General features: G+C 35.6%; 1 protein-coding gene across 1 annotated transcript in view; it reads left to right on the forward strand.

Annotated features, from left to right (window-relative positions):
* STPG2 (sperm tail PG-rich repeat containing 2) overlaps positions 1-24,485 on the forward strand; it is a 280,714-nt gene that overhangs the window by 134,520 nt on the left and 121,709 nt on the right. The window contains exon 6 of the mRNA XM_025384813.1: positions 22,790-22,949. Coding sequence (XP_025240598.1) covers positions 22,790-22,949 — 160 coding nt within the window. The remainder of the gene's footprint in view (positions 1-22,789; positions 22,950-24,485) is intronic.

The following is a 24,485-nucleotide window of genomic DNA, read 5'->3' on the forward strand; positions in this document are numbered from 1 at the left end:
CATTACAGTTATGCAGGATTAATAAGTTCTAAAGATCTAATGTTAAAGCATAGTAACTCTATTAATACAGTTTACACTTGAAAGTTGCTAAAAGAGTAGCTCTTAGTTCTCACCACACACACACACATACACACACACACACGTAGTTATGTGAGGTGATGTATATGTTAATTAGCTTGATTATTATTATAATTTCACAATGTGTTCATACATCAGAACATCACATTGTATATCTTAAATGTATAGAATTTTAAATTTGTCTATTATACTTCAATAAAGATAGAAAAAATAATAAAAACTCCAAACCTATATGCCTTCTGATTTTAAAAATTGAATTTGAAACAAAAAGTGAAAAGTATGAATACATTCAAATTGCATTCAGTATGTTGGGATTTTAAAGTATATGGGTAAAGTATAAAGGATAATGAAGAAATGAATAATTGATACAACCATTTGACCACATTGAAGTAAGAATCTTGTCCAGAAAACACACGATCATATGAGATTTTGAAATGAAATATAAATCTAATGCCAGTGAAGAAGATTATGATTTCATGTAATCTTTTTAAGTGGCATATATTATTATCATGAGTGGCCTGAACTCACTACCTCCAAGCCAAAATATTGTGCTTTTTAATGTTGAGAATATTTTCTCAGGATTTTTTTAAAAAATCAAACTGTAATACAAATAGCTTGAGTCTGAAATTTGGACTTTTTCCCCGCTCAATGTCTTTTTTTTGTCTTTGGAGAAAAAAAAAAAAAACTGGTGATGTATTATTTAGCTAATTTGCAAACCAATTCCAAATGTTCCAACAGAGCATGAAGAACTAATTTTCAGGACTGAAAACCACTTAAGAGTGGATTAGTAATGTACTCATTATTGTCTTCCGAGTTGAAACACCCAACCTTCCAGCTTCTGCCTGTAAAAGTTGCAACTTTTCATCTGTTAGAGTGCTGACAGTAGTCTTCGAGCCAGCACTCCATAATTTCTGGGCCATTTATGTTTAATATGAATATCCAGACTTTTCAGACAGCCGTTAAACTGTTGGCACTATTTATAATGATCAACGATTGTGAATTCAAAATTTTCTAATTAAGTAGAAGCTAGCAAGAGAAATGAACTGCAAATATAACCTAAATTATAAATTAAGCTGTCCACCATTGAGTTGCATGTAGCTGCCTCGGTGAAAGACTGCAAACAATATTATCCTTCTGATTGAAATAAAACTTATTTTTATGCTAATTTAAAAATGCATGGCTGATTTTTATTACCCAAATTTAGAAACATTTAAAAAAACTTACCTAAATTGATGATCTTCATGTGCACTAATTACCCATTAATGAGTGTGTAGTTTAAAAAACTTTAGAACACACTATTATTAAAGACATTTTGAGTGTTAATTGCCTTGTTGTTTGTCTTAATGTTCTTAGGTAATTACAAGTAATCTCAATTTAGGGAATGAGAATTTCTCTATCATCTTCTTGACCCTATATCCATATGAAATTCATATTGACATTCCACCACACAGAGTCAGAGAAAGTTCTTATTCTGGTACTTTTATTACTTGCTGATCTCCTCTACCACCTTATTCATCTGCTTGAGGGGTCTATATGTCTGGCCAGCTGAGCTACTTTCCTACTTCTTTTTCTGATTGTCATTGCCCATCCTCCATATACTTCTTAGAGTGGAAGATATGGGAAATTCTAATTTATTATGTTCACTAACTTGTGACTGTAATAGGAAGTTACATATTATGTTTTATAACAATGAGAATTGGAAAGACAAAATCAGCCTTTTTATACTATCAGGTATTATTTGATATCACTCAGTAGTCTTATTACCACATAATAATTTACTTAAATGAATATGAGTAATTGGGCCCTTTTCCTATACAGCACTTCAGAGATACCTTCAGACCAATGCAATCCTAGTTTCAGAGCTATCAGTGTGTGTAAAGATCATGAAACCCTGCTACTACTTATGAACATTATAATTTCATCATGATAATACTATAACTAGGCTTAGAAAATACCAACTCACTGACAAAACCTCTTTTAGACTTTGATTTCACTAGATCTGGAGTTATGTGCAGGAATTTATATGTGGAGTAATGTATATTTTTTGTCAGCCCTTACGTCATCCAGGTAGAAGACTATTTTAAAATATATTTATACTCTAAGATATTAAAGAGCTAAGTGGGGAATCTAGTGGCTTACAGGCTGAATTTAATCCACAGGTGTATTTTTATAGTTATTTCATAGTTGTTAAAAATTGAGTTAGTTGCCAACATTTGTAACTCGTGAAATTTCATATACAAATCCAGACTTTCAGTTTGACTTAAAAGTGAACAAAACAATCTAATAATAGCCAGTTGGGGCTGATTAAATGCTGCTCCTGAGGATAAGGATGAGTGATTTCCTCTACACCATTTTCCATTTAGCACTTATTTGCCTGCCTTGCCCTAGCAGGCATTTGAATTCTCTATCTTTGCAAGTGTAATAATAATTAATCTTATATGGGTACTTTAGCTTCATTTGAGATTTATAACCCTTAACATTATTTCATTGGGATGTGTTTAATTGTCTGTGTATTATTCATTAAGTGATAATGTTTCTTTTCCTTTTAAAAAGAGGAATTTGGACTTATAAAGAGCAGGAAGACTATACTGACATTAAGTAACTCTGTGGAAGTTCACGTTGCATTGCATAGTAATAAATGTTAATGAACTCTGAACATTTACATAGCACCAATTTACCAAAATAGACATTATAAATCTTGACTGCTACTAGATAATGCACCACATAGGATATAGTAATTACAGGAAAACTATATAAACTATTTGTATAGATTTCCTCTTGGTGAAAAAATTTTGAGTACAAAAGCCTTATATAATTCTTGATCATTGTGGTGAGATTTTCAGGATGGCCACATTTACTCATAGTTACTTTACTTCAGAACTTGGGAGTGTAGCTTCAGACTTAAATGATATTGAATTTTTGATTCAGCTGAATTACTAATACCAGTGTTGACACGAATTGTTACTCAGCAGATGTAATATGGACTCTAGGTGGCTTTTCATTAGTTTTACTCAATTTCGTGTTTGGTTAAAACTGCATAAGTTAACCATTAACTCCAATGCAATACTAATATATAGTCAAACCTAGCAGCTTATGTTTAAATTCTGCCTCTCTTGATTTACTTGCCTAAATTTATATGGAAAAGCTACTTTTGGTTTCCATTTCTGTTACTGAACATATGGTCGGCTAACTAGTATATGATTTATCCTGCAAAACATGTCTTGTCACTAATTAAATTTTTCTCATTTGAATGGCATATAACGTAAGTGCTGCATCTGAGACCCAGTGACACTTGCAATGGTATTATTGGTTAATACAAAGTTAATTTTCAAATTATTTCTTTTTACTTAGAGTTTCCCTTACCATGTTTATTTGATTTTGTTGTTTAAATTTAATTAGTTTAAAAGAAACCACATAGAGCATGTTTGTTTACTGAGAACAGAAACAAAGAATGCATCATACTTTCTAAATCAACCAAAATTTATGTTGCAATTATGCAAATAATCGTAATAGATATACGTTCTTTTCTACAGTTTCAAGTCAAATTTATATATTTCTGTATTCAATCCATCATGAGGATTAGATCACTTAAAGAGTTAACTGTATGTAGGACATACTTTTAAAATATAATCCATTTAAAATAAAAGAACTATTTTCTTTTGTTAAGAAGATAGTGTCAAGTAGAATCATATAGCAAAAATTAGGTTGATAGAAGTAGCCTGAAAATATTATAAGTTGCAAACTTTCATTTTAAGTTGCTTATAAGTTTGTTTTTCCTTATTATAAGATGACATAACAGAAAGAGGATGGTGAATATTATCTTGTTTTTAGGAATTAAAATTGATATGTTTTCATTAGCTCTGGAAAATTGAATAGTTATCAGTCCGATGAAAATATTCAATCTAGATATTAGCTGAAAAATATAGTAAATGATCTCAAAATTATATTAGAGTCTAAAGATTATAATGATCCACAGGTTCATATGGGCCATTAAAAAGACACCGGGGCCTATCATGGGGATGGGGGAGGGGGGAGGGATTGCATTGGGAGTTATACCTGATGTAAATGACGAGTTGATGGGTGCTGACGAGTTGATAGGTGCAGCACACCAACATGGCACAAGTATACATATGTAACAAACCTGCACGTTATGCACATGTACCCTAGAACTTAAAGTATAATAATAAAAAAAATAAATGAACAAAAAAAAGAGAGATTAGTGATATTAACAATATAGTATTAAAATGAATATAATACTGAGAACCACATAAATATTACATAATATTATTAGCCATTTTCACTTTTTTCTCCACACAAATTCTCTGGACACCATATTTAATTTCATGGCCTCAGATGCCATGTATATACAACAATCACTTCCAAATATATAGATCATTTCCAATGTGTATTTATAACCCTGACCTCTCCACTGAGCTCCAGACCTCCATGAGTTATTGTCTATATGTCACCTGCCCCTTGGTTTACAGGAACTACAAAACTAACATTTCAAAATTAAACTAGTTTTTCTCCCTTTTTGTTTTTTGAGACAGAGTCTCACTCCGTCACTTAGACTGGTGAGTGGTGGCACGATCTCAGCTCACTGCCACCTGTGCCTCCTGGGTTCAAGCGATTCTCATGCCTTAGCCTCCCGAGTAACTGGAATTACAGGCACATGCCACCACAGCTAATTTTTGTATTTTCAGTAGAGATGGCCAGGCTGGTTTCAAATTCCTGACCTCAAAAGATCTGCCCACCTCGGCCTCCCAAACTGCTGGGATTACAGGCATGAGCCACTGTGCCTGGCCTTGCCCTGGTTTCTATTTTCTCTATCTGATAATTGCTAACATTCATTAGCCAGGACTGTGTCATAGTCACCTCTATGTGAAAGATGGCTAGGACGGGAAGTTGGTAACTAGGATTGTGCTAGAAACCAATAATATCTCTCCCGACCACTTGCAAGCTATGTTGTTTTTGAAATAATTTCTTTGTGGCACAGTTTTAAAAAATCTGTGAATTGAAATAGTGCCTGGCAAATAGTATGTTCTTGGTAAATATTGTTTCAATTATTTGTTTCTGCATAGCCAGTCACCCCAAAATGTAGTGCCTTAAAACAAATTGTTATTTTCCATGATTGCCCCAATAGTGTCAGACAGGGTTCGATTACTAAAGCAAAATGACAGTGCTTAGCTCTGTAGTTTATTACAGAAAAAATACAAATAGAAACAGCATTAAAGTTAAGAATATTCTTTATAGTCAAAGGCTGTAGGGTTTCAGAGAGGCCAGAGTGAACTTTTTCTCCCCTCTCTAAGGCCATAACAGGACATGATTTCTGTCTTGGATCAGGAACCACTGACATGTACATGGAACACCACAGAATCAGGGAGCACAAAATGGAGTCTTGCCAGGATTTTTTACACTCTGCTGGACATGTTGGCATATTATTCATAACTAGCACCAACAGTAGAGTCCTCCATGGGTCTCACTGAGACCAGGTACAAATGATCACTTTCACTATTATTGATGAGTCGTGCTCACAAGCTGATGCAAACCACTCCAAAACTTATAGGACCCATAATTACAAAACCATAATGTTAATTAGTAGTTTCACATTTTGATCAGGGATCAGTGCCTTTTAGGTACTTTAGCAAAGTGGCTCATGCTGATTCCAAACTTACTGGAATTAACCTTCTCAGAATGCTTCTGTGGGTTCATTGGGCTTTGGTAGTTTTTCTGATGCATGTAGTATTTCTGGTTCATGTCATTATCAGCTGGGGTGACTCATTTGGCTGCATTCATTTGGTGCTGGGGCTGGAATATCCAAGATATTTATACATATGACATGTCAGAAGGGTTGGCTGTAATAACTGGGAGCTGACTGGGCCTCATTTTTTGTCTAGGTAGTTAGACTACTTGTAAGGAGGCTCCAGGCTCTGAGAGTGCAAATGTGGAACATATGCATGTGAAGGCCTAGGCTCAGAAGTGGTACTTTTCACTGTGTTCTTTTTATCAAGCCAAGTTATAATTTTCAGTGTGTTCTTTTTATCAAGCCAAGTTATAATGCCAGTCAGATTCAAGGTGAGGGAAATGGATTCCATCTTCTAATGAAAGCATGGAATTACAGGGATGAGAGGCATTTTTGGTGACCACCTTTGTAGACAATCTATCATGACTCATTATTGTTCTAATTATTTTATTATCATCACCCAACTATTTTCTAGTCAAAGAAGATGTTGTCTCTTGACTGCATTTTTGAAATAGCCTTTTTATTGGTATCTCTACTTCTTTTCATACTCCATTCTTTAATATCTTCATAGGCAGTCAGATTTATCTTTTTTTAAAATTTTCATTTTAGGTTCGGGGTACATGGGCAGGTTTGTTATATAGGTAAATTGCGTTTCACAGGTATTTGATGCAAGTAGATCCCAGTGTCTTTTGTTCCCTTTTTTGAGTACATGTATATTCAATGTTTACCTCTCACTTATAAGTGAGAACATGTAGTATTTGGTTTTCTGTTCCTGTGTTAGTTCACTTAGGATAATGACCTCTAGCTCCATCTATGTTGCTACAGAGGACATGATCTCATTCTTGTATTGTATGGCTGCATAGTATTCCAGGGTGTATATGTACCACATTTTCTTTGTCCAGTGATATAGTTTCGATATGCATTCTCACCCAAATTTCCAATGTTGGAAAGTGGGACTTGGTGGGAGGTGATTGGATCATAAGGAAGGATTTCTCGTGAATAGTTTAGCACCGTCCCCTTGGTACTGTCCTCATGATAGTGAGTGAGTTCTCATGAGATCTGGCCATTTAAAAGTGTGTAACACCTTCCCTGTTGCTCTCTGGCTCCTACTTTTGCCATATAAAGTGCCTCCTCCCGCTTTGCCTTCTGCCATAATTGTAGGCTTCCAGAGTCCTCCTTAAAAGTAGATGCCAGTGCTATGCTTCCTGAATAGCCTGCAGAACTGTGAGTCAATTAAATCTCTTTTCTTATAAATTACCCAGTCTCAAGTATTTCGTTGTAGCAATGTGAGAATGGACTAATACATCCAGTCTACTATTGATGGGCATTTAGATTGATTTCATGCCTTTGCTATTCTGTATAGTGCTGCAGTGAACATATGCATGCATGTGTCTTCATGGCAGAATGATTTATATTCCTTTGAATAGACACCCAATAATGGGATTGCTGGGTCAAATGATAATTCTGTTTTAAGTTCTTTGAGAAATTTCCAAACTGCTTTCCAGCAATGGCTGAACTAATTTACATTCCCACTAGCAGTGTATAAGCATTCCGTTTTCTCTGCCACCTTGCCTGCATCTGTTATTTTTTGACTTTTTAGTAATAGCTATCCTGACTGGTGTGAAATGGTACCTGACTGTCGTTTTGATTTGCAGTTCTCTAATGATTAGTGATGTTGAGCATTTTTTTCATATGCTTGTTGGCTGTGTTGTATGTCTTCTTTTGAAAAATGTCTGTTCATACATTTTGCCTACTTTTTAATGGGGTTGTTTTTTCTTTTGCTTGTTAGTTTATTTAGGTAGGTTCCTTATAGATTCTGGATATTAGACCTTGATCATATACATAGTTTACAAATTTTTCTCTCATTCTATAGGTTGTCTGTTTACTCTGTTAATAGTTGCTTTTGCTGCACAGAGCTCTTTAGTTTAATTAGGCCCCATTTGTTAATCTTTGTTTTTGTTGCAATTGCTTTTGGTATCTTTGTCATGAAATCTTTGCCAAGTCCTATGTCCAAAAGGGTATTTCCTGAGTTATCTTTCAGGATTTTTATAGTTTTAGATTTCACAGTTAAGTCTTTAATCCATCTTGAGTTCATTTGGTATAAGAAAGGGATTCAGTTTAAGGAAGGGATCCAGTTTCAATCCTCTGCATGTGGCTAGTTATCCTAGAACTATCTATTAAATAGGGAGTTCTTTCACCATTGCTTGTTTTTGTTGACTTTGTTGAAGATCAGATGGTTCAGATGGTAGTAGGTGTGTAGCATTCTTTCTGGGCTCTCTATTTCGCTCTATTGGTCTATGTGTCTGCTTCTGTACCAGTACCATGCTGTTTTGGTTACTGTAGCCTTATAGTATAGCTTGAAGTCAGGTAGTGTGATGTCTCCAGCTTTGTACTTTTGCTTAGAATTACTCTACATTTCAGGCTCTTTTTTTGGTTCAATATAAATTTTAAAATAGCTTTTTTTCTAATTCTGTGAAGAATGTCATTGGTAATTTAATAGGAATAGTACTGAATCTATAAGTTGCTTTGGGCAGTATGGCCATTTTCACAATATTGATTCTTACTATCTCAGAGCATGGAATATTTTTTCATTTGTTTGTGTAATTTCTGATTTGTTTCAGCAGGGTTTTGTAGTTCTCATTGTAGAGAAAGAAATCTGCCTTCATGATCCAGTTACCTCCCACCATGCCTTCCTTCAACACATGGGGTTTACAGTTCAACATGAGATTTGGGTTGGGACACAGCCAAACCATATCAGGTGGGTTCAGTGGACTGGCCTCATTTCTGTTTTCTAGGAGTCACTGGGAACCAGAAATGAGTCCTGGTGTGTGGTAACCCCATGCAGGGTTCCCAGCTTCCTCCCACTTTAGCTCAACATCTGTATTCTCTGTCTGTCCATTTTTAGTGCCTTCCCTTTGAACATCTACTCAGGGTGTGCTAGGCTTCCCGATGTCTTGGTTTCTCAGTGGCAGATGTTCCTCCTGGCTGTGTCTAGTCAGCCATCTTAGTTTCCTATCAGTTTATCTTCTTAAAATGTAATCTAACTTAAAAACAACAACCCAGAAGGAAAATGGTGGATAGGAGGCAGGACTAACTTGCAGCTTCCACTTGGAGAGACAGAGCAGTGTGGGGGGACCCACATTGTGTACTTTTCCTCCAGGAACTGCCACAGAAATATACCAGGAAAGTCATGAGAATTCACAGACACATTGAAGGAGGTGATTGCCACTGCAGGCTTTGTGGGACAGCCAAGGAACTGTGAGTCAGCTTGCTTTCTCAGCTGGAAGGCTTGTAGCCTCGGGCAAGTTCTCAGCCCTGCTCACTGGCTTCCTGGAAATAAATTCAGTTCTATTGCAGGGGTTGGGGGGTGTAGGGGTAATGGTGGGAGTGAGACTGGCTTTTCAGGGTACAGGCAGCATGGGAGTGCTGTGGGTGCCGGCTTTCTGCCACTTTCCTGGTGACCTGTGTGATGCAGCAAAGACAACCATAATCTTTCTGGGAACATAACTCCATTGGCCTGGGAACCACATCCCTATATCTCACAGCAGCCACAGCAAGTCCCACCCAAGGAGAGGCCAAGCTCAGACATGCCTAGCTCTGCCCCAACCTGATGATCTTTCTCTACCTGCCCTGGTAGCCAAAGACAAAGGACATAATCTCTTGGGAGCTCTATGGCTGCACCCACTGCCTGATCCTCCCTATACAACTGCAGCTGATGTGCTCTTGAAAGCGCCAGCTCCTAGCTTGGGGCCAACCAACACAAAACCAGTACACTTAACAAAAATACAATCTAGGACCCTCACAGAGTCCACTTCACTCCCCTGCTACCTCCACCAGAGTAGGTGCTGGTATTCATGGCTGAGAGACCTGAAGATGGGTCACATCTCTTTGCAGACACTCCTCTGTACCAGCCTGGAGCTCACTAACTCTGCTGGGTGGCTCGACCTGGAAGAGAAACAATAATCACTGCAGCTCAGGTCTCAGGAAGTCACATCCCTAGAGGATAGGGGAGGCAATAGACTTAAACTATACCCTACAATGAATGGACTTAACAGATATTTACAGAGAATTCTACCCAACAACTGCAGAATATACATTCTATTCATCAGCGCATGAAACATTCTCCAAGGTAGGCCATATGATAGGTCACAAAACAAGTCTCAACAAATTAAAAAAAAAATGAAAATATTGCAAGTATTCTATCAGACCACAGTAGAATAAAACTGAAAATCAATTCCAAAGGGATCCCTCAAAACCATGGAAATACATGGAAATTAAATAACCTGCTCCTGAATGATCATTGGGTTAACAATGAAATAAAGTTGGAAATTAAAAAATTATTTGAACTGAACGGTAAGAATGATACAACCTCTCAATACCTCTGTAATATAGAAGTAGAAGAAAAGAAGTAACAAAAATCAGGGCAGAACTAAATGAATTGAAACAACAACAAAAACAACAAAACAATACAAAAGATAAATGAAACAAAAAACTGGTTATTTGAAAAGATAAATAAAATTAATAGATCATTAGTGAGATTAATGAAGAAATGAAGAGAGAAGATCCAAATAAGCTCAATTAGAAATGAAACAGGAATGATTACAACTGATACCACAGAAATACAAAAGATCATTCGAAGCTATTTTGAACACCTTTATGCATATAAACTAGAAGATCTAGAGGAGATGGATAAATTCCTGGAAATAGACAACCCTTTTAGATTAAACCAGGAAGAAAGAGAAACTCTGAACAGACCAATAATAAGCAGCAAGATTGAAATGATAATTAAAAAGCTACCAACAATAAAAAGTCCAAGACCAGATGGATTCACAGATGAGTTCTATCAGACATTCAAAGAAGAATTGGTACCAATCCTACTGATACTATCCCACAAGATAGAGAGAGAGGGGATCATCTGTCAATCATTCTATGAAGCTAGTATCACCCTAATGCTAAAACTAGGAAAGGACACAACAAAAAAAAAGAAAAGAAAAGAAAAGAAAAAACTAAAGACCAATATCCCTGATGAACACAGCTGCAAAAATCCTCAACAAAATACCAGCTAACAGAATCTAACAGCATATACAAAAGATAATCCACTATGATCAAGTGGGTTTCATACCAGGGATGCAGGGATGGTTTGACATCTGCAAGTCAATAAGTGGGATATATTACGTAAATAGAATTAAAAATCCCTTGATCATCAGAACAGATGCAGAATAAGCATTTGGCAAAATCCAGCATTCCTTTAGTATTAAACCCTCAGCAAAATTGGCATAGAAGGGACACACCTTAAGGTAATAACAGTCATCTATGATAAACCCACAGGCAACATTATACTAAACAGGAAAAAGTTGAAAGCATTCTCCCTGAGAACTGGAACAAGACCAGTATTCCCACTTTCATCACTTCTACTCAACAAAATACTGGAAGTCCTAGCCAGAGCAATCAGACAAGAGAAAGAAATAAAGGGTATCCAAATTGGTAAAGAGGAAGTCAAATTATTGCTATTTGCCGATGACATTTTCATATACCTAGAAAACCTGAAAGATTCATTCAAAAAGCTCCTAGAATTGGTAAATGAATTCAGCAAAGTTTCAGGATACAAAATTAATGTACACAAATTAGTAACTCTGCTTATACCAACAGTGATTAAGCTGAGAATCAAATCAAGACTCCACCCTTTTACAATAGCTTAAAAAAAATTTAAGTTATATACTTAAGCAAGGAGATGAAAGACCTCTCCAAGGAAAACTGCACTGCTGAAAGAAATCATAGATGGCACAAATAAATGGAACACATCCCATGCTCATGGATGGGTAGAATCAATATTATAAAAATGACCATATTGCCAAAGCAATCTACAGATTCAATGAAATTCTCATTAAAATACCACCATCATTCTTCACAGAACTAGGAAAAACAATCCAAAAATTCATATGGAACCAAAAAAGAGCCCACATAGCCAAAGCAAGACTAAGCAAAAAGAACAAATCTGGGGAAATCTGAAGGCATCGCGTTACTCGGCTTCAAACTATACAACAAGGCTATCCACCAGAACAGCATGGTACTGATACAGAAACAGGCACACAGACCAATGGAACAGAATTGAGAACCTAGAAATAAACCCAGAAAACTTGACAGTTGTCTGATCTTTGACAAAGCAAACAAAAACGTAAAGTGGAGAAAGGACACCCTATTCAACAAATGGTGCTGGGATAATTAGCAGGCCACATGTGAATGAATGAAACTGGATCCTCATTTCTCACTGTATACAAAAACCAACTCAAGATGTATCAAAGACTTAAATCTAATGCTTGAAACCATAAAAATTCTAGAAGATAACATTGGAAAAACCCTTCTAGACATTAGCCTAGGCAAAGACTTCATGACCAAGAACCCAATAGCAAACACAACATAAACAAAGATAAATGGATGAGACTTAATTAAACTAAAAAGCTTCTGCACGGCAAAAGTAATAATCAGCAGGGTAAACAGACAACCCATAGAGTGGGAGAAAATCTTCACAATCTATACATCTGAGAAAGGACTAATATTCAGAATTTATAAGGAACTCTAATCAGCAAGAAGAAAAACAAACAATTTCATCAAAAAGTGGGCAAAGGACATGAATAGACAATTCTCAAAAGAAGATATACAGATGGCCAACAAACATATGAAAAAATGCTGAACATCAATAATTGTCAGAGAAATGCAAATCAAAATCACAATGTGTAACCACCTTGCTCCTGCAAGAATGGCCATAATAAAAAAATAAAAATAAAAAATCAGATGTTGGCATGGATATGGTGGAAAGGCAACAGTTTCCCATTGTTTGGTGGGAATGTAAACTAATACAACCACTATGGAAAACAGTGTGGAGATTTCTTAAAAAACTAAAAGTAGATCTACCATTTGATCCAGCAATCCCACTGCTGGGTATCTACCCAGAGGAAAATAAGTCACTGTACAAAAAAGATACTTGCACACACATGTTTATAGCAGTACAATTTGCAATTGCAAAAATATGGACGGAGCCCAAATGCCCATCAATCAATGAGTGGATAAAGAAAATGTGATATTACACACACACACACACACACACACACCATGAAATACTACTCAGCCATAAAAAGGAATGAAAATAATGGCATTCATAGCAATCTGGATGGAATTGGAGACCATTATTCTAAGTGAAGTAACCCAGAAATGGAAACCCAATCTCACTCATAAGTGGGAGCTAAGCTATGAGGACTCAAAGGCATAAGAATGATACAATGGACTTTGGGGACTTGAGGGAAAGGGTGGAATGGAGGTGAGGGATAAAAGAATACACATTGGGTACAATGCACACACTGCTTGGGTGATGGGTGCTCCAAAATCTCAGAAATCACCACCAAAGAATTTATTCATGTAACCAAATAACATCTGCTTCCCCAAAACCTAAGGAAAAAAAATGATAGTAATAATCATTGCTGATGATGGTGTAGGAATAAAGTTTAAGCTGTATGTTTTTCCCAGTTTTCCAATCCCTGCACATAATGTGATCAAATGGAGGATCATACTTCAGCTTTTAAAGAAAGAAAACCATTTTTTGTTAGGTTACAGATGAAAAGATGCCATAAATAACCTGTTTCAATAATTTTTAAGCTTTGTTTCCACAGCAGAATACTTTTAAGATCTGGGTCTTCTTCCTTAGAATAGATGTGATTAGTAAAAGATGCTATGGTAGTGATTCATTTTGTTCCAGTCTGTGGTTCTTTACTGTGCTTGAGAATCATCTATGGGGCTTATTAAAAAGTAGATTCCCATACTCAACAAGATTCTGATTTACTGGGTCTAAGATGGGAACTGGGGGGCTATGTATTTAATAGGTTGATATTAATGCAGGTTGTCTGTTGGTCACAATTTGGAAAACAGGATTTTCAACCTTTGCCTAGGGTTGGTCTCTTCAAAGTGTTTTTACTTTCTTTATAATGTCATAAGTGGAAACCTGTCCTTTAGTGGTCAGTTCTCACAGACTTATTTTGGAGCTTATTTCTAAGTGGCTTATTAAATCCGAAACCTAGCTTTTTAGAAGCAAGGACCTCATTTGATTGTTCTATGTTATTTTAGTGAAGGAAAGTTCCATAACATTAGGATCTTTACAAAAAAACAGAAGAAAAAAAAAGGAAGTATTTCTTGAAGGATTCAAGATTTCATTTGTCCTTTTATGCAAGAAAGTCTTCTTAAGTTGAAGTATATTCATTTATAATTCACATGTAATCTTTTCCCTATGATCCCTAGTAGTGGCCACTTATACAGTTGTTGAAAATAGTAGAAAAGTAATTCTGGTTTGTTAGTAGCTGATCATTTTGATCACGTTGGCCTGTATAGCACTCTCCCTTTATCTGCACCTTTACCTCCTGTGGTTTTAGTTACTTGTGGCCAACCATAGTCTGAAAATATTAAATGGAAAATTCCAGAAGTAAACAATTTGGTTTAAAATTGCACACCATTCTGTGTAGTGTGATGAAATATCTCAACTTCTTGCTTTGTCCCACCTGGTAGGTGAAGCCCGTTAGTCACTTAGTAGCTACTTTGGTTATCAGATTGACTGTTGGGGTATTCCAGTGCTTGTGTTGAAAGAACTCTTATTTTAACTAATAATGGCTCCAAAGTGCAAGAATAGTGATGCTATCAAGTGGGATATGACAAAGAGAAGTTGTAAAGTGCTTTCTTTGGAAAGGTGAAAGTTATTGACAATAAGGAAAGAAACAAATTACATGTTGAGGTTGCTAAGATCTGCAGTAAGTATGAATCTTCTATCTGTGAAATTGTGAACAGTATTTATTGTAATTGTTCTATTTTATTATTAATTATTGTTATTAATCTTTCTGTGCCTAAAATATAAGTTAAACTTTATCATAGATATGTATGTATAGGAAAAAAAACTTAGTGTATATAAGGTTTCATACAATCCTCAGTTTCAGGCATTCGCTGGGAGACTTGAAACCTATCCCTTCTGGATAAGGAAGGACTACTGTATAGGGAGAAGAAGGATATTGCATATCTGTATAGCTTCAGAAAACAGGCTAACGCTATGTATTTGAATTTATACACCCCATATTTCTATATTTATTGCATATTTTGCAGGTTTATATAGCCACAGAATTTTGTAGAAGTTTCTTTTCTTCTGAACTTAACTTACTACAAGTTGGTAGATTAAAAAAATCTTATGTATCATTGCTGAAGTGCATCTTTTCTACCAGCCAGCAAATAATGGCATGAATCTGCTCATTTGAGCCAAGGTGTCATGAACTTTTGGATAACTTTTTAGAATCTAACCTATTTAAAATAAAAGATACTTCTGTATTAGTTTTTCATAAATGTTTAGTTTCTCCTTTTTTTTTTCTCCCAAATTATCAGGTTAAAAAAATACATAGGATTTACATATTTTATCATAATTAGAAGTGGCTGGCCAGGCACAGTGGCTCACGCCTGTAATCCCAGAACTTTGGGAGGCCAAGGCGGGCAGATTGCTTGAGCTCAGTTCAAGACCAGCCTGGGGAACCTAAGACCAACATGGCAAAAACCCATCTCTACAAAAATTAGTCGGGCCTGGTGGCGCATGCCTGTGGTTCCAGCTACTCAGGAGGCTGGGGTGGAGGACTTCTTGAGCACGTGAGGCAGAGGTTGCAGTGAGGTGAGACTGGCCCACTGCACTCCAGCCTGGGTAACAGAGTGAGACCCCATTTCAAAAAATGAAAAACAAAAACAACAAAAAATAAGAATTAGAAATGGCTAATGCACTTATTTGGAGCCAGATTATTTTCAATAGGAACTCATCATCAAATTCATAATGTAGTCAGTGGAAATGTAGGATTCAATTCATGTACACATCGATTCTTCTTGCAAATATTTTATTTTATTTTTTATTTTATTATTTATTTATTTTTTTTTGAGATGGAGTCTTGCTCTGTGCCCCAGGCTGGAGTGCAGTGGCATGATCTCGGTCTTCTTGCAAATATTAACTGAACCCTACGTGTTTCAGGTACTCTTCTATACTCTAGAGATATAGCAGTGAGCAAAACAGAAAAAGAAAATGACCCGGACTTTCTGGAGCTTAGAGTATAGCAGAAAATCTTATTTTGGATAGTAATAAATGATACGCTTAAAAACAGCAGAGAAGGGAACATAAATTGTTTGGAGGTGGTAATGAAATTTTAGATTGGGTGGCCTGGAAATGACTCATTGAGAATGTGACATTGTGTAGTGACCTGATTATAATGAAGGAGTAATCTGAAGAGAACATTTGAAGCAGACAGACTGCCAAATGCCAAGGTCCTGAAGCGGATATATGCCTGATCTGTTTAAGGAAGAGATGTAGCAAAGTGAATGAGGGGAGAGAGAGGTAGGAGATGAGGCTAGAGAGGTAATGTGTGTGTGTGTGTGTGTGTGTGTGTATGTGTGTGTAATTCAGACCGTATTAAGGATTTGGCTTGTGTTCTGAGATTGGCAACCACTGGGTGGGTTTGAGAAGCAGAGTGATACAATCTGACTCGGATTGTGCAACAGCTCCTTCACTAGCTGCTATGTCAGTAGATTGAAGATGGACAAGGATTGGAGCAGGGAACAGTTAGGGGACTTTTACCGTAATTCAGGTAAGAGATGGTGGTGGCTTTGATCAGAGTGGTAGTTGTGGAAGTGGAGAAGTGGTCGGATTTGGAAATATTATAAAGATAGAAATGACAGGATATAATGATAGAACTTCATTATACATCTAATTTATAAGCCAATTATTCAATTAGTAAATCAAGGAGTAATTCTTTCAGACAAAGAAAAATAATTTAGGTATGTATGAAGCAGAAGATTTGAATCTAACTTTGTTTTTTTAGTATAAAAGGTACTTTATCAATGTACCTAAAATATTTGATGATGAATAAATAGTACTTCTTAATATTTATTTATATGACTAAGAAAATAAAAAACTCAACCTCAGAACTTACTGAATTAATTCTTATCTGTTATAAAGTATCTAGTTAAAAGCTTAATTTCTTACAGTTACCATATGTAGTGAAACTATTTCCTAAAGCCTATTTGTTGGAAAAAACACATTGATTTACATACATTTAAAAAAGACAGTACAAAATTTTTTAGAGATGAGCTAGCTGTATACTTTTAAATGGAAGAACTAGAGAAGTCATTTTTCTTTCATTTTAGTATTTAATCATGTGAAGAAGTGGATTTTTTTTTCTGAGCTTTATCAGTAGAGGGCAGCAAAGTTTCAGGTAGTGTGTTTTTGGGTTCAAGGGCTGCTTCGCTAAGGAAATTTTTTTTTTTTTTTTTTTTTTGCTGCTCTTAAGTTTGTTCCAGCTTGCCTTTTAATGTAGTGCTTTGGTAATATTATATAGGAATTCACTTAAAAACTCTGTGACTGTGGTTCAGATATTTAGCCAACTCTTCCCTTAGGTGCTATAGATCCTTTCTTAATGAGAACTTGTATTTCTTTTTGTGATTTAGGGAGTACCAGGGCCTGGAAAATATGATATTAAAAGTCAGTTTCAGAAGACAGAAAGTATGACACCAAATGCAAATGATGCATCCCCTGCTTTTCTTTCTCAATCCCAGGTAATGGTCTACAGTCATTTTCATATATTGAGTCTCATAGGTATAATGTGAGGCCAGCAATACATTCAGTGATGTTTAAAGGTTATAAGAAGAAAAGTGATATTTAAGCAAATTGGAAATAGACATGGTCTGAGAAAAATATATTACCAAAACATATTGGTAAAATGAACTGAAATAAAATTAGAAATACACAGATGAATATTTGAATAGAACCATCTATTAAACGTTTTCTATTAAGCAAATTTGCATATATGAATGTTCAATTCAGTTTATAAGAAATGTCTTCTTTAGTCTTTTTAAAAATATGCTTTGTTAATGAATGTGTGGAGTGTTAACATGTAAGCTATATAGGCTTGCATCTCTTTCTGAAAAGGTTCTGAGGGCATTCTGTGGAGCCTGGCAATAGGTCATTTCTACAATTGCCACTGGTACCTTCACTAGTGATACAACAGTCATAGAATATATTTTGCAGTAACCATTTCACATACTCCTAGGAATATACTAAGAGCACTTGAAGGTATCTGACATATTTGCAAGGCAAGACAATTATAATACTAGCAAACCTTTATTATGTGGCAGCCTCCAGACCAAAGTAATTGTGAAATTTATCCACCTATGGTATGTACAGCTGTGATTATCTTATTTAACTTGGGAAGATTATTATCCTTCAGGTGACTATAGATGACTACTTTGATTTTATTGTACTTAAGAGACACCTCCTTGGAGACAAGTAGATAGATTGCAGGTATATTTGGAGCTAAAATTAACATGACTTTTTAATGGGCTAGATGTTGTTATGAGGGACTGGGAGGAATCAAGAATGAATACTAGATTTCTGCATCAAGCAACTTAATGATACTTAAGGTACTACAAGAGATGGATGTGGGGAAGACAGGATATTTTCTGTGTGTGTGTGTGTGTGTGTGTGTGCTCGCGTGCGCTTGCACATGTGCCTGTGCATGTATGTGTGCCCTTGATTTTTTAAAAGTACTTTATACTGTTTCTGTTAATCTGATATATAGCCCTAACCTTAAATCACTTGACACAATCATATTTTAAAATATATTTTTAGAAATAGAAAAGAATATTATATCAATTTGGTTTAAGGGGATAATGGGACAAAGAATAATGGTTCTGCAGTAAAAGATATGGAAGAATTAAAACTAAACAGGATAACCTACTAGGGGTAGTGTTAATGTTTATTTGAATGTGAATATATATATATATATATATGTATATAATTATGATAGAAAAAGAAATAACACAATTAACAAAGTAGACTTAGAGCACAGAATTTCTGGTTTGTAGAAATAAAGACAGATACATTTCTGAGATGCTTATTTTAGTTATTGATTTAGGAGTTGTCAGGCATTTTATCTAAATGCACCGAATTGCCTTATGTCTTCAATTATTAATTTTAAATACATAGTATTTCCTTTATGGCAATGGCTCTTAACTCGGGATGCACATTAAAAACATCTGAGGAATTTAAATACATTCTGATACCCAAGTGCCAACATGCCCTTTGTTCTTCCTTCCAGAGATTGATTCATGTGGTTCAGAATAGGGCCTAAACAGCAATATATATGTTTTAATTCCTCAAGTAATTCTAATATGCAGTCACGGTTGAAAATTATCATTTTAAAATTTCACTTAGCATCTAAAATAATAAGATAGTATTTAGGAAAAGAAATTTGAGACTCCTTTTTTGTACTTCCAGTAATAAATTGTTATTTTAGTAGTGTTAATATTTACCTACTTTACACAACTCAAAAGAACATATATGTTGTACTATATTTTTGTCTAAGAAATATAGGAAAATAGGAAAACATACACACAACTACTTGGCTATATAAACACGATGAAGATAAACCAGAAAACAATGATGTTAGTTATCTACGAGGGATGGTGAGGAGGTAAAGTGCAAGCACTGGTATGCTGCTGTTTATTTGTACTGGCTTGCAAGAGCCAACTGTTAAGTTTCCAGGAGTTTTGCAAGCTGGTTGACATTACGTTGGTAGTGTGAAATTAGCCACTACTGTGGGTGTATTTACACCATGGAAATCAGCAAATGTTGCAAATTGAGACTTCTCTGTCCCAAGTGGTGCAGCATCCCCAACAGGGGGCGTAACACTTCTTTGACTACACTTTAAAAAAATACGTATTTTATCTTTTGGAAAGATTTCAATGTTTTATATATTCAAAAATAAAAATAAATCAGTAAGAATGGGAAAAGTTAATAACTAAACTGAAAGCAAATGGAAACAAATGAGGCGGGTGGGTTACTTGAGGTCAGCAGTTTGAGACAAGCCTGGCCAACGTGGCAAAATCCAGTCTCTACTAAAAATACAAAAATTAGCCAGACATTGTGGCATGCACTTGTAATTCCAGTTAGTCAGGAGGATGAGGCATGAGAATCTTCTGAACCCAGGAAGCAGAGGTTCCAGTGAGTCTAGAGATCCCGCCTGTGTGAAGGAATGAGACTCTGTCTCAGAAAAAAGAAAAAAAGAATTGGAAACAAATTCTTAATTATTTTTAGTAGGTTGATTTATTGAGATGGTATGGATAAAGCAATCATAAAACTATCTTAGATATATCACAAGTTTGGGCAAAAAAGTTGATATTCTGAGGTATGGTTTTCATTGTTAAGGAAGGTGCATACAATAATGGATTGGAGGAGGTGAAAGAGGACCTTGTGGGATGGATTTGAAGGTTTTTATGTGAACTCATGATTTTTAATATATATTTATATGTATGAATATATGCATATATATGTCACATGTAAATGTATGTATGTTCATGTGTCTATGTATGAGTGTATATATGTATGTGTGTGTTTCTCTCTCTCATTCTCTGTGAATGTGTGTATGTTCTAGCTCTGTCTGCTAAATGAACCAAGAAGCAAAGATACCCCAGTAGCAAGGGACACATCTTGTGCCCAGATCTTGGTCTCTAATTCTGTTCCTACTGAAAGAAAAAGGATTCCTCAGAGAAATAACTGATTCCAGGGTAGGTGGAAGAGGAAAGTGTAACACTTTATGTCAGAAAGTAAGTTCTAAACAAAATAATGATGAGAGCATATCACAGTGACATAGGAAACAACATGAAGTGCCCCCCATTGGTTCTATAATAAATTATAAATCATTAATGTTGGCATTCATGAGTCAATATGGATAATAAATAGACAACTAAGTACAGTTGTCCTCTGAACAATGCACAGATTAGGGATGCCAACCCTCCATGCATTTGAAAATCTGCATATGATTTTTGACTCCTCCCAAACTTAGCTACAAATAGGCCATTGTTGACCAGAAGCCTTACCAATAACATAGTCAAGTCACATATATTTTGTATGTTATATGTGTTATGTACTGTATACTTACAATAAAGTAAGCTAGAAAAAAGAAAATGTTATTAAAAATCACAAGGAAGAGAAAATGTATTTACTATTTATAAAATGGAAGTAAATTACTATAAAGCTCTTGTCATTACATTCAATAGACTAGGAGGAAGGAGAAGAGGAATGGTTGGTCTTGCTATCTTAGGGGTGGCAGAAAGTGAAGAAAATTTGTATATAAGTGGAACCACATTGTTCAAACCCATGTTGTTCAAGGGTCGACTATAGATAGGTAAGTAGATAGCTAGATAATGAAGTAAATAATTGAAGGAGAAGGGAGAGCACTTGCTTTCAGTAGAATGTTAAGTACTTACTATAAATATAGAGACAGTGTTAAATTTGATCAAAATTAAAATTACCAGTGAAGGCCAGCAGACATCATATCTCCAGATATGATATCCTGGGAAAGCCATGCATCACCTACCAAGTAGTATGTCCAGAAATGTATAACCTGGATATAATTATGAGGCAATATCAGGTAAACCTCAAGTAAGTAAGATTCTATTATACAAAAGGGTGATTCTCCCAAAATGTTAAAATCACGAAACACAGAGGAAGGCTGTAGAAATGTTCCTACATTAAAGGAGATAAAAGAGACATGATGACTAAAGCAATATGACTCTAATCTAGATTATGTACTGAAGGGGAAGAATGCAATAGAGGCCTTATTAGATCAGCTGACGAATTTGGAATATGAATCCTAGATTACATGAAAGCATTAGATCATTGATACATTTACTGAAGTTGATAACTGTACTGTGGATATGTAAGAAAATATCCACATTTTTTTTCTAAATATATACTGAAGTATTTATGGGTGAAGAACCATGACATATATAACTTTCAAAATATGTGTGTGTGTGTGTGTGTGTGTGTGTGTGTGTGTGTGTGTGTGTATAGAGTAAGAGAGACAGAGACTGGAAGAGAAGGACAAACAGACAAAACAGAGATAGAGCTGGCAAAGAAAAAAAGGCAAATGAGGTAACATGATAATGGATGAATCTAGGTAAAGGTTATACACATATTTTCTGTATTACTTTTATTCATTCATCTTTTCTGTAAATTTGAAATTATTTTCAAATAAAAAGTTAAAAAGATTATACAATGCTAGCTCACACCTGTAATTCCAGCACTTTGGGAGGCTGAGATAGGCGGATCAGGAGGTCAGGAGATTGAGACCATCCTGGCTAACACAGTGAAACCCCCGCTCTACCAAAGACACAAAAAAATAGCCGGGCATGGTGGCGGGCACCTGTAGTCCCAGTTACATGGGAGGCTGAGGCAGGAGAATGGCGTGAACCTGGGAGGTGGAGCTTGCAGTGACCCGAGATCGTGCCACTGCACTCCAGACTGAGTGACAGAATGAGACTCCATCTCAAAAAAAAAAAAAAAAAAAAAAGATTATACAATGCTGTATCTCATGAGTTCATAGTTATATATATATATAACATTTTTTATATATATGTTAATAAGTTTATAAGTTCAACTGAATTGATAAACCACTGAATCTAAGATTTTTTTTTGAGATATCTAATGATATTGTTGAGTTAATTGAATATACATGTTGAGGAACTTTTTCAATAAATATAATTTGATCACATAAAATAAAGGGTTAGATCATATAGTTTTTTATTTATATTAACTGGCAGAATATTTTGAGTATGATAATTATCCCTACACTATCATCTAGAATCTCATGTTGAGATTATTTCCTTCTAAAAGTCTGTCTGCCTTAGTAAGTCACGTAATACATTACTATATTAGTATTTAGGTGATTTTACTAAAAGCTATATATTTTATGTTTTGATGGGTACAAGATCTTAATTCATCTACATTTTCTTCACTCCATTAAGAAATAAATTAAGTACAGATGTTATATTACTCAAAAGGCAGCTTTTAACTCATGAAGTATCAAAATGTACTATAGTTTCTTATTGGCACATTTTCCTGTTCTTCACTAGAGATTTTTACCTGTGAAATCAATCACCCCGGCTCCAGGCACATATAATGAGCCTCGAACTGCTCTCAAGTCCTTGAAGAAAACATCAGGACTGAAAAATATTCCATTTGGTCAAAGTGCTGTTCGATTCACACAGGACATCAGGACAGAGGAAATGCCAGGTTAGCAATTTATCTCTGTATGTCTACTCTTTGGCTTTATAAAGTAACTTAATGTTCTTAACAAGATGGATACACCAGAGAGTATGTTTTCTTTTTTGTCCTATGGTTGGTGTCATTTTAAGTCAACATTTTTTAAAGCATTCACTATACATTAAACACAGATAAATAAAAATAATACACAGTTTTAGTAAGATTTCAATTTAACATTCTGCACATCTTAATTATAATTTTCTATTGTTTTTCTTTATTTGGTAAATTTTCTGACTTTTTCTTGGCAGATGAACAACATAATATATCAACTATGTGGTCACTATTAGTAATATAATTTATGATGTTCAGTTTTGTTAAACTTTTTATTTCAGAGGTTTACAATCACATGTTCTGGTATTCTCAGTGGATATTCTAGTGTTCAGAGCTAAGAATATAGAATCAAAATAAATTATAAAATTGCTGACATACAGTTCTGGGTATCTATTGCTGTACAACAATCTTAGTGGCTTAAAACAACAGGTTTTTCTCTTATATCTCATTATTTTGTAAGATGGCTAGAAGGCAAGGCTCAGATGGGTCCATTATTCAAAGTATGTACTTAACTCCAGCATGGCTGCCTCAGGGCAGCCTGACATTTAACGTGGTGGCCTAGGGTTCCATGAGACCTGACCAGATGCTGCGAGATTTTTTATGACCCAGCCGCAGAACTCTCAGGATATCATGTCTTCTGCATTCTGTTAGTTAATTAAGTCACTCAGAGTAGCACATATTGACTGGAAGGACATGAAACTTTATCTTTCAGTGAGAAGAGTAGCAAAGAATTGATGGCCAGTTTTAATCTATATGACCAATTCCTTGGCCACAAAAATATTTACATTGTTCCTACATGCACCTACTCCTTCTCAAGGACCCAAAAGTTTCATGTAATTATGTCATAATTTCACAGTCCAGGATAATTTTTTTAAAAATGTTTTGAGACATGATCTCTCTCTCTCTCTCTCTCTGTCATCCAGGCTGGAGTGCAGTGGTGAGATCATAATTCACTGCAGCCTCCAGCTCCTGGCTCTAAGGATCCTCCTGCTTCAGCCCTCTGAGTAGATGGAACTACAGGCTGCGGCTACAATGCTTGGCTATTTAAAAAAAAAATTTGGCCGGGCACGGTGGCTCACACCTTTAATCCCATAATTTGGGGAGGTTTAGGCAGGTGGATCACGAGGTCAGGAGATCGCGACCATTCTGGCCAACATGGTGAAACCCTATCTATAGTAAAATACAAATATTAGCTGGGCGTGGTGGCGCACATCTGTAGTCCCAGCTATTGGGGAGGCTGAGGCAGGGGAATCGCTTGAACCCGGGAGGCGGAGCTTGCAGTGAGCCGAGATCGTGCCACTGCCCTACAGCCTGGCGACAGAGCAAGACTCCGTCTCAAAAAAAAAAAAAAAAAAGAAAGAAAAAAAAATGTGGAAATGAGGCCTCCTTTTGTTGCCCAGGCTGTTCTTTAACTCCTAACCTCAAATGATCTTTCCACCTCAGCTCTCAAAGTAT

This window comes from Theropithecus gelada, chromosome 5 (assembly GCF_003255815.1).
Source record: "Theropithecus gelada isolate Dixy chromosome 5, Tgel_1.0, whole genome shotgun sequence".
Classification (NCBI taxonomy): Eukaryota; Metazoa; Chordata; class Mammalia; order Primates; family Cercopithecidae; genus Theropithecus; species Theropithecus gelada.